Below are 12,190 nucleotides of genomic sequence, written 5' to 3' on the forward strand. Positions count from 1 at the left end.
GTAGACGTTTCGCCGATACAAGTTGCCATCCTTTAGGGTCAACTTATGCACAGAGCCATTGCTTGAAGATGACTCCCAGCGCTTGATTATGTTCCTTACACAGGCATCGTGACACTGCTTGTCGGCGAGGTAAAGCAAATTATTTATACAAAGCATCCAATCGAGAGTCACTCCACGAAGAGTCGCGGTTGGCTACAGGATCTGCGAGACAAGCAATACGCATGCAGGCTCCTTGTCCATCATACGACCGTGTAAAAGTGATCTTTCAGGTGCAATGCCGAACGAGTGAGCCTGCCTGCAGGGTCTCTAAAGAAGCGAGTCAGCAAAGGAGAAGGTTGTCGTAAACTAAGGTGGACTGTCGGCCGAATAGACAAGGTGAAAATTTTGCAAATGTTTATACCGGAGCGAGACACTGAATTTCTGTAATCTAGTAATTTCGCTTCGATCTGGACAGCAGCCTGCTTGCATAGTCGGTGACGCAATTCGCTCCACTTTGACGCTGGGCCAAAACAGCGTCTATTCCGTAACCACTCGCGTCAGGGCGGAACTCGATATGGGTTGGTGGGTCAAAATGGGTCAAAATGAGAGGCGTTGTGAGAAGTGTGGTTAGCTAAGGGAAAGCCGCCGCTTCTGCGGGACATAAAAAGAACGTCATTTTTAGGATCTCTCCGCGGTCTCCCAGTCAATGCGAAGTTCTTCACACCGGCGAAAATAAAAGCAGAGTCCGACATTGAGCTTGCTATTTAAAATTTTTAATCGCGAGACCTTCTCTGAGTTCAGTCACTTTTTGGTGAGCGAAAGCCCTGTATTTCTTGTCCGATCCCGGTGACAGTGCAGTCGAAAGTTCTGTGCTGCAGGGACACTATGTAGGCGCTCTCTCTATCTGTAGCGTTTCTCACTGGCCATTCGCTAATTGGTATGTGCCCCTGGAGCCAATAGTTGTGCACCAGTGGACATTATGGTGTTTTCAGTCGTCTACTTTGCGATCGAATACATTCTGTATTGCTTATTATAAACACTGAAGTCTATAGCTTCAAGACAACTATTCACTACACAACAATTAACACTGTTCACTACCCCACATTTGGTGCATCGTTCGTGCAATGCTACGCCATGCGTAGATCTCGAGTACAAATGAGTGAGTGAAACATTTTATTTTAGCTTAGCTGTAGAATATATAATTGTGCGCTATCATTTCTTGATATACCATAAAATATTTTGTGCATTATTGCATATCAGTATTTTCTGAGCACCAGCTATTTATTGGCGCCTAAAATAAAAATGCTTAACTCTTGAAACAATGAAACGTGCGCACTACGCACACATTTAGACCCCCTGGACAAGAACAGATGCGCGATTGAACAAGCAAACTAGGAATACTTTATCGAATAATAGCTGGCACCATCTTGTTTCGTCGAGCGTCCCAACTTATGTACTTTATACTCTAATTTATCGTGTTTGTTTACATAATATGCACCGCAAGAGAAATGCATCGTATCATCCTACAAGCAGCGTTGCCTCCTTGTGAAAAATTTTGAGGTATGGAAGACAGGTTGCCAGTGATCGAAATACAATTGCGTTGATAGATCACCTGTAAAAGAACGTTTGTTATGGGCGGCTGCCACGGAGACGACCCTGGGGAGCAACACAAGGATATGAGGAAAAAAAAGACAACGACGTTTGGCATCACTGTCACAAATCGCCGTGGTTGCTCAGTGGCAAGGGTGTCGGGCTTGTGAGCACGAGGTCACGGTATCGAATCCCGGCCATGGCGGCCGCATTTTGATGGGGGGAAATGCAAGGACACCCGTGTGGGGAAATTTCTCCCGACATTATATTGGAATTCGACTATCACCATTAAGTGAAGTGCCCAACTCAAGCAAGGTGGAAAAGTGCGTAAATTATGCTTCCGTTGCTTTTGGAAAGTAGGCTCCAAGATTATTGTATATAATAAGTGCTGAATTGAAGAGAACATTGATGTTCTGCCAAGTCGTAAAAACATCTAAGGAAGTTAAAAGAGAAGCGACGCCTTACATCTGTTTAGCCTTAATGAACCGGAAAATTTCAAATCTTGTTCTTTGTCAAATGACTGATGCGATAAATCTAAAATAATTAGCATTTTCATGCACTAAGCACATACGTACTTGGCCATAATTAACACAAAGCCTGCCCTTTTTATATCATTTCAGCTGACACTTGAAGACACGCGAAGGAAATCTAGCCATACGACCCGAAACATTTGGAACTATCGAAATTGTGTGTGTCTGAGCTCGGTAATCTGCTTCTTTAGCAGGAAAACGGTATGTGCCGCGGCAATACCATTGTCTGAGAGCCAACGCTTGCTCTACATTAAAATATTGAACGCAATAGAAATGGAATATAAATAAAATATCTCATACCCCAAGAATCAGGTGGAGCTATGTTTATATGAAATTCTAGCCACTACAAATATTACAGAAAGACACCGTGATTGTGTTGACGCTTTGGCGAAACCTTGTGCTGTTTTCGCGTACCGAACAAAAGTTAACGAAAGATGAATCGGCACACTTACCTGCGCACAGCAATGCCTGTCGCTGTGCGCCTCTTTTTAACGGGATAAAGATTCTGCGGAGAAGCCATAACCAGACTGCACGCGAACTGATGGAGGCTTATCACATAAGAAAACAAAGGCCAAGACTGTGTTAGTGACACCTCCATTAGGTTGTTTTAATCGGAAATATATTTTTTTGATAACTGGTTGCCATGCTAGGCTGATGAGTTTTCTTGTTTGCTGCGATCTGCGCATGTTCTATATGTCTAGATATGCCCATGGGCTGCCGTGAATAAAACAGTTGAAAGTTACTGCCCGTGTTGTTTATGTGTTTTCTTCCGTTGTGCCCGTCTTTCTTTGCGGTGATTATGATATGCAGACTAAACTGTTATGGGACAAACTTTAGTAACGCTGAAAGTTTCCAAGGAGAGGAGCAATGACTCGCGCGAACAAGATCGCTGCCAAAGGATGTTTGTAGCAGAATGACATGTGTCGAAAACTACCGTGAACGTGTTTCTTAGATTTGATGAATAGAGACTGGCAGACGTCCTCTTTAAGAAAAAGCTTCTGATTGCAGATGTGCGTTCCGGGAATATTAGCCATTGGATCTACGTTGTTGTTTTTCTAATCTGGCATCGCAAATCTTTCACATTTTTTCTTCAATACTTTGTCATTTGCTAGTTGGGCTTCTGTTAGTTGGTCGTTTGCTAGTGAGTGTTGTAATGTGCGAAATTAAGATGATTCACATAGAAACACTTGGATAAGAAATGTTTATTCACTATAACGACAAGCATTCATATGCAAGACAACTCCTTTGTTTAGAACTTTCACGAAATAAGTAAAAGGAACAGCAAGGGCCCGTACTGCACCGCTAACCCCTATTTCAATGATATAACGCTGGCATATCCTGCTTCACATGCTGCATAGTTCTTTCATTATTTACATTCTTCTTAGCTTGCAGCCTAAAGTGGTGGAGTACATCTTCGTTATTTCATGGAGCTTTACACATTTCCATTGTGTCAATTCCCGGGATTGTTACCTCCGTAGCCCTAATCGATGGCATTTGTTATTCCCTACACTGATACAAACCTTGCTGATTTGCATGCAAATTATGAATGTTCAGTGTGCCGCACTGTTTGCTCTTTCTGCCGTATATTTACAAAAAGATAAATTTAGGGATTTACGTGCCGAAACCACGATCTGTTTACCAGGTAAGCAGTAGTTGGGGACTCAGAAATTATTTTGACCACCTGGGGCACGTGCACGTAATCCGGAGTACACCGGCGGTCGCTTAGTGTTATCATCCTAATGTTAACCTCTTCATGTTATTAAATTTCGTCTATGAATAAGGTGCATTACCATTTCCACTTGATGTCAACAGTCGCGGCGGTCGCGCTGAATGTTATCTTATCGGCCAAGTTTTGGCGCATGACGTTCATGGCCAAATAAAAAACGTTTAATGGCGGCGCTCCTTCGCTCCAATTAGAGGGTCGAAAAGCATAATTAAACGCAATAATGTACCCTCAGTTGTCGACTTTCACAGTGACCATGCGCGCCTCGATGGCAAGTGGATTGTATCCTTGCTGTTGGAACGGTTTTGAATTGAGCGCTACATGGAAGTTTATGTGCCGACCGCATGGGACCGGTCGTGCATAGATTTAACCTTTGGCAAGAACTTCTCTAGCACAGCGGAACAACCCATCGCGGTGTACCACAGTGACCACAAAAGTATGGTCGCTGTGGTAACCAATGAGGAAAATGAAGACTATAAAAACCACGAAGGTACATGTATGAGCCTTTATTCAATCAATATAATTGTCCAAATAGCTATACCAATATAGCTTCGCTGGCTATCCTTCACAGAGTGGCAGGGCACTAAATTTCTTGTGCACCTTGCGCAGCACATTAAAAGATTATGGAAAGACGACACACATCAACATGTCACTGCTTTAAAAAAATATTCGAAAATGCTTTCCTTCCACTGCAACGTAAGGCATGAACCGCTCTATAGTTGACTCGATAAATCTGCGCAGTAATTCTGGGCCGGTGCTCGCACAGGCAGCTGTTATCCTGCTATTCATGCAATTATTTCCAGTGTGCTCTGTTTCATAAAGTCGATATTTAATGTAGCCCCCCCCCCTCCATAACAAGGCAATCTCTGCGCCAAAAAAAAAAAAAAAACGCTCCTGCGCGCCCAATCCGCTGTCGTGAATAATGACGGCCCAACTAGCTTCTTGCAGAGGTTGAGAAATGTCGTGGTGCTCCATCATATCAAACTGGAAGCATACTTGGAGCAAGTCATTCAGGGAACATTGGAAACAAAGCTGTCGACCACAATACATAGTATTTCTTGCGCATACATGTTCCCATTCACGTGTTTCAAGAAAACTAAGGTCCAATGATCCTGTCCCCGAGTATGCCACACCCCACATTCACACTCCAGCGAACTCGGAGCTTCTCTTGCCGCAGCCAATGGGGATTTTCTCATGACCAAAAATGTGTTTTGCGAACATTCACGGTACCATACCGGCAAGACCCAGCGCCACTTCTCCAAATTGGCCTTTCCAGAAATTCCTTTTTTTCATCAATTTTGATCAAGCCCCAATTGAAGAAGTCAAGCCGCCTTTCAAAGTATGCCTCACTTAGGTCCTGGTGAAGGCAAACATGGTACGGATTGAACCTACGCTTCTATAGCATAATTGCGACTGTTCAGAAGCTGCGAGCCGCACTCATCGGCAATTTGTCGGATAATGATTTTCGGCATCAACGTTGTGTACGCGAGAGCGTCGATTTTGAAGTCTTTATCGACAGTTATCTTTTTCGTATATGTTTGATGGTGGACTTAGCCTGTTGCGCGTAAGCGCCAAGCAATGTTTATGAAGGTTATCTTACTTGGAGGTGAATGACCGGGGGGGGGGGGGGGGGGGCGAGCCGCGTACGTACAGCCGCATCGCTAATGAGGTGTTGCCATTATTCTCAGCCATTGCAAGTACCACGTCTATATTGTTTTCCGTAGAAAACCCCGTCCCGTTGGAAGTAGCCATGTCAGCGCCAGCGGATCTCAATGTGTTTTTCTTGATTGTCCTTCCAGAGGTGCCGCAGTGGCAGAAGCAGTCTAGTACATAGCAGTGACGTTAAAGCGTTGATAAGATAAGGTCCCGATGCGATACAAAAACTTAGAAAAACTTGCTGAAAAATCGTCTTCCATGATCGCCCCCAACAGGATAATGCGTACTGCGTACGCCACCCCATGCAGTCATTCCTTGGTTTCGCCAGGTGAGAGTGAAAGGGGAACAGACGCCATTTTTGCCTATGCCTCCACCCCGTTTTGAGAATAAACGCCGCACCCGACAGCCGCGTCACAAGAGGGGGGAGCTTTCCGCGAATCCTCACTGTCTTGCAAGCGGAACCATGGGAATGGAAATTAAACGTTACACCCGGATATCTCGGAACCGGGGCATGCTAGATGAATTCTGGCAAGTGGAAGCGTGCAGAATCGCGACTGCCTCTAACTTAAAAAAAAAGGACATGCGAGCTTACTGCAGTCACTAAAAAGTTAATCATTCAATTTTAATTATTTGGGCGGTAGACAGCGCAAATTATGATATTTCTTTGCGTTCCCCTGGCCACTTCACTTATTTCAATGAGTTAACTTCACGTACTTTCCTGAGCCTAATTTTAAGAAAACCGTGGAACTTTCTTTTGATCACCCTCTAGAAGGAGATGGAAGTGCCCCTAAATAATTCTCCGAAGCAAAGATTTTAAAGCATCACCCATTCTCAAGCTTTATTGAAAAACCCCCGTACACAGAATATGATGAAACAAATGCACAGATAGAATAGTTTGGGCTGTTTTAAAGGCCTACTCACAATTCTAACCCAGTTTTCCGACACCATATCAGATAATGAACACATTTCACATGCATGCCAGAGCATGAGCGTGCCACTCTCACGGCTATGCGCAATCCAGACCTTCAAATTGCTCACATGCTAAAGACAGCATCATAACGACAGGCTCCATAAGCAAACTGCAAGAATCTATGGGCACTTTGCTGAGCTAAACGGCGATAGGCGAAATCCTATCTATGACTGCCTCTGTTGCTGTTGTCTCAACTGTTCTGCGAACGGACGCCGCAGTCGCAGCGAGTATGGGATGCAAGCGCAGTGCGCATGCTCTTCGGAGACATCCGACTGACTTGGCTATACTTTTGTTCTTTATTTCTTTCTTCAATTTCTTTTGTTGTGTTTCTTTAAAATTTCTTTGTTTGTATTTTGTACTAAGGTCACCTGACAACTTTGATTGAACACCCATTGTTCACCTAAGGTCATCCATCATGCGCTGTGACAGCTGTCACTGGCTGTGATTGGCCACCGCTTTCCTGCGTCCACCAAGGACTGTGCACGGACACTCATGAGCCACTAAAGGCTTACGCCTTAAACGAGCTTACAGAGGGAGAAGCTGTGAGAAATTTTGGGAAGGTCCACGTGAATGCAGGCGTGCGCGACGCCCCTGCCAGTGAACTGTGAAAGGAGTTTGTTGGTATGCCAGGTTGTTACAATGTTCCTTTCCAGAAATACATTTGGCTCGAATGCTCTCTACTAAGCATTTTATTTATAGGCCCCACACAAACCTTATAATTTTCGAGGAGTACCATTGTATCCATACGCACTTATATATTAATAAAGAATTTCCAAGACTAGCAGTGTATTAACATACTATGTAGTTTGCGTTAAGCCTTATAGGTTGTGTTTATTTTGTACGCCGTGTTTTTCTAGTTGTCAAGGATAAGCTAAGATAAGTCAAGTGGTCTTTGCAGCGAATGAAGTTCTTTCTTTAGTGCGAACAAGTCTGAAGCGAAGTATTCATTCATTCTGCTGCATGATAATTTCGGCGAAAATGGCTGAAAAGTGCTGACCGATAGCAATGTCAGCTGAAGTTTAACCCAATGCAAAATATCGTAACTGCATTCACGTTTGTCCCTTTACTCTTAATGTTGTGGCAATCGCTTAATATAACCGCATGTACCTTCGGAAGCATGCATATAAGAAAATCTGGTTATATCTCAAAATTGGTGTCTTTCCCAAAGTTTGTTCCATGTGTATATGACTTACGATAGCACCGGCTTCAAGTCGTCGGTTGCAATATCAGCCTGAAGTAAGTAGCGGAGGAGGTAATTTGCGATACGTTATTATTAAGTAATATATTCATATTACGTTTTGTGCCAATACACACCTACGAGAACAATGTACCTCAAGAAGTAGACGCATGCTACTTATGCTGCGGATTGTTTTTTTAAAAAAATAGGACAATAATTTAGCACGCATAAAAATGCCGAGTAACATTTTTTACTGTCCCCTTTGACTGGTATGAATATTACTTTGCAGGCAAAATATTGGACACATTCGTAATAATACTGTCTTTATTTTTTATGCACTGCACTTCTCAACTTCAGGCGAGCTTTTGCAACTTCGACCCCTCCCTCGTGTGGTGGTTTTGGTCTGGAAGGAATCTCTCCACAAATACCACGGATGCACACCTGAAAAACAAATACCAATTAGTTCCGTAACGTTTAGTACTCTCAACGTTTTGCTACCGCTACGCGCAGCGGCCTTCGGAATATAATTTTGTTTATATCTGACGCATTGCACTATGGTGATCATTATATTTATTCAAATTCATGTAGTTTCTTTCATTCCCCATCACGAAAGTTGCCGGCCTTGCGTTTAGGTCCTATGACTTTCCGTGTTGATCTAAAAATACGAGTTCGCCAAGATTAGGCGCCCACGAACTTCAGTACTTCGATCAATCTGCGTGATATTTCTTTTCTGTCTTTTTTTGTGCGTAACCGTTAAATAGTCCACTGATTCTGACTGGCTGAGACGCTACGTCACGAACTCACCTCGACAGAGTTCCCACTGGCTACAACGCCATGGCACGAGCGCGCCTCGACGGAGCAGAGTGGTAGAAAGGGCACCCCTGCTGCCCAGCAGCTCACCACGTGTTGCGTGAGGGAAGATGGCGTCGCTTCGACGCGTCGCACGATGGGTATCGCACCGTCTATGGCATGTGACATTGCCACCGCAGGCTGCGGCTTTGTGATGGCTCTGGCAGCACGTGCCGCTATGGTACGTTACTCGCCGCGCAAAACTCAGACTGCTCATCGGCGTTTAAATAGACATCAATGTATTCTCATTCACCACTCATAAGAAATGTTTAGGTGTCCTGGGATATTTTTCTTTACACGGTGGCTTGAAAACATACGGACAGTGATCTTATAAAATTCGCAGAGCTTTCATTTCAGATATTGTCTAGGTTGGTTGCGGGACTTGCTACTCTGTTATCGACCAGTTCTCTTTTTTATTATTCTGTATGAGAATATTTGGGGAATTTTTATCGGCTTCTAAGTTAAGAAAGCTGCTTAAGATGTCTTTTTGGAGCCCCCTTGATCATTTAGGCGCTACAAAAGCACGGCTGGAATCAGTTGTACGTTGCGTAGGCTGTATTACCAAAATAATCAACCGTGGACTGCGCTTACTGAGGCATTATACTTTGACGCTAATTGCTCCGAGGCAAACAAATTTGCCATGCTGCACTCAGAACGACCGTGTGTTTTTTCTGTATTCCTCAGAATACCCATCAAAGAGGCCTTAGCGTTGTGGCGCTGGAATAAGGAAATGGCTAGCGTGAGGCGAAGCGGGAATAACTGGTTTAATTCTTCAGAGCGCTTAAAACGCATGTTCATCATAAAGGGCATTCCAGATGTGCGAGCTTCCTCTCAGGCCGCGCCTTCTTTGTCTGCTTTACTCAGGAATAACATATTACACTCCGGTACAGGAGGTGAACGGTTCCAGAGGATATAAGCGGAGGACAGGTCGGACAGTTTCAGAGCCTTTCGGAAATATTACATTACATATGCGAATAACACCTTATTTATCTTAATACACACGTTTCTTGTACCAGTTTTTCGAAGGAGCTATGTATGCTGTTTTTCTAAATAATTATTACATTGCCTTCTTTAATTCAATGGCTGTTTTGTACATTTATTGAAGGAACGCTGCAAGGTCGTAGTAAATAATACGTAGTCCTTGCTTCAAGAATAGTTTCATGAGGCTTTGCGTCTGGACCTATAAATTGAGTAACTCAGTATCTGTCCTGTGCTCTTCATCTTGTGCAGATAACAAAAGACCACCAACAGCAAATGCGTTAAAATATTTGGCTGATTGGAAACGGAGTGCATAAGAGTTTGAGGCTTGGAAATTACCGCAGGTTCAGTTTCAGATAGCCAAGGTTATAATTGCTGTTAATCCATATACCATTTTCCCAATGATTTTTAACGCATTCCTTTACAATTCTAAGAGCCACCTCAAGCAGGAGCCTTTTCTTCTCTATACTTGCAGGATATTTTCTGACTCGTGCTGTAGTCCATCATCTCGCCTTGTCTCAAAAATTGGTTCTTGTGAGCAATCTCGCGTGATGTTTCCTAAATGTGGCCGCATTATCGGAGAACACAATTCGCGGTATTTCTCGTGTAGCACAGAATCTTTTAAAATACATTATAGAAGCATGCACCGAAAGAACCAGTACATGGTGAACGCGAATGTCTCCAACAACTTCGCGAGTTGAAAGCACAATATACTTGTTCACAGCACCGCAGTCATTGACAAACACTGGCTAGGCAAAATCAACTCCTGTATCTTTGAACGGCCGGGAGTCGTTCACATTATCTCTAGCGATTGGGGCAATTCGTGCACTCACCCCCAGAATTATTCGGCAGCAACACCTGTGTTTGCTCGCTCCCTTTGACATATGCGTTCTTGAGGCGAGTTCATATCCTCATGATACCGTACTAACTTATGAATGAGTGTAAATCTCCTATTCATGAATTCTTCTACATCTGTTCTTCTGCTGTCAGTTGAGCTATTTCCTTTTCGTAATGATCCATTTGTACGAGCCTGAAAAAGATATTATCGGTTTCCTGAAGCTTTGACGGAGATAGTGCTCCTTGTAAATGACAGATAGGGAACCGACAGTTCAGCAAGAAGGCTTTTGTCCAAGCTGTGATTCATACCGTCTTCAGTGCTGAACTTTTCTAGGACGAATATGGGATTTCATGCTACCCTTATCAGAGCCGGAACACCGTGCTCAGATAAAAGGATTCTTGTCCATCTGACGTTGTAGGTACTGTAGCGCTATCCAACGTAGGTCAGTATCTTAGTGTGCGCAACATCCATTTGGGTGACTTCCACCACAGTCGATTTTGTGAGACGTCTTTATGTGGAAGTGCGCTAGTCAACAAATCAGCTGGGTTTTAATTTCTTCGACAGTGATATTCCAGTGCGCTTGGTCGCTTTTTGCTGAAATGTCGGCCACTATGTTAAAGACTAGCTTTTTTGGGTTGTTGACAGAGCTTCGAATCGCGCAAAGTGTGACTGCTGGATCTGTTCACAAGTATTCCTCTGTTTTCAAGTCTAGGTCAAAGAGCTTCCTTGAAGAACTTGAGCATAGTAGCAGTAAAAACCGCGACGATCACTCTGAAGCGTGGTAGGCAAATCCATTTGTCGGGGCAACTCTGAACTTTGATATCAACAGCTGAGTGTAAGTACTGCCAGCTTCTTTTTTGATCCTGAGGTACACCCGATAGGCCGTAAACACTCGCATTAGCCTCAAAAGAGAAATGAAGGCGATAGATGGCTGACGGCGTGAATGCCACTTTCAGCTGAAACATGGGAAGTGAAAACGTTTGCAGTTCTTCATTCTTCACACCAAGCATCCAATTATTTTGATAATGGTACAGGAATGTCTTCTTCCAACGTAGTTCCGTGTTCCCCGTCTCTGGGATAGGATTCTGATTCTGACAAGAAATGGGGATAGCCACCCCAAAAGATCCAAGAGTCCGGCTGTTTGCTAATGCACAAATTGCTTGGTGTATTCTTTATTAAAAAAAAACTGCAGTATGAATTGAATGTTAATGTGAGTTTTGTCAGTTCGAGTGTCCAACAACACACCTAGGACCTTTGTCGGAGATACTCCCGCATTTCGAAGCAAACTGCGGGAGCACCTAGAGTTCGTGTAACTAAAGTTCATGGTCATTTCTTGCGCATTTCGCAACTTTAATTCCCGCTCTGCTAAGGATGCGTTTGCTGCTTTGAATATGTGAAAGACTTATTGTGAACAGGAAACTACAGTGACGAGATTGTCGACACACAAGTTCTCTGATGGTAGCTTCGCAGTAGACCACAAAGCATGATGAACAGGCTTTTACTTATGCTATAAAATCGTAATCAAAAGATATGGGCTTGCTGTGGTACCAAAAAAAACTCGATTCATTCTATACTGATCAATTTTAGGCAGAGATTCACTTGATTTTAGTGTGTGCCCGGACAAAAACTGTAAGACGCGTTTGCCCTCCTCCTGAACGTCAATCAGTAGGAATGCGTCCTGAACACCTGCAGCAGTTTCCCCTTTGTGTGGCCTAAAGTTCACAAGCATTTCAACCATGTCGTTGTTTATCTCTGGTACTTTCTCTAGACGGTGTATCAGCGGTGATAGACCATGCGTGTTTGATGAAGCCTCGAATACTTCTCCCAGCCGTGCAGCCATTGAAGATTCTCCTGCATACAGCATGATGTGGCATATGGTAGCATTGCCGAGGACATCGCT

The 12,190-nt window shown here is 43.7% G+C and overlaps 1 protein-coding gene across 3 annotated transcripts in view; it reads right to left on the reverse strand.

The window, feature by feature from the left end:
- Window positions 1-7,935: 7,935 nt before the first annotated feature.
- LOC129380648 (venom metalloproteinase antarease TserMP_A-like) overlaps window positions 7,936-12,190 on the reverse strand; it is a 62,028-nt gene continuing 57,773 nt past the window's right edge. For all 3 annotated transcript variants that reach the window (XM_055062309.2, XM_072285123.1, XM_072285122.1), the window contains one exon: window positions 7,936-8,066. In XM_055062309.2, the coding sequence (XP_054918284.2) occupies window positions 7,950-8,066 (117 nt within the window). In that variant the 3' untranslated portion in view covers window positions 7,936-7,949. The remainder of the gene's footprint in view (window positions 8,067-12,190) is intronic.

This window comes from Dermacentor andersoni, chromosome 10 (assembly GCF_023375885.2).
Source record: "Dermacentor andersoni chromosome 10, qqDerAnde1_hic_scaffold, whole genome shotgun sequence".
NCBI classification, from domain to species: domain Eukaryota; kingdom Metazoa; phylum Arthropoda; class Arachnida; order Ixodida; family Ixodidae; genus Dermacentor; species Dermacentor andersoni.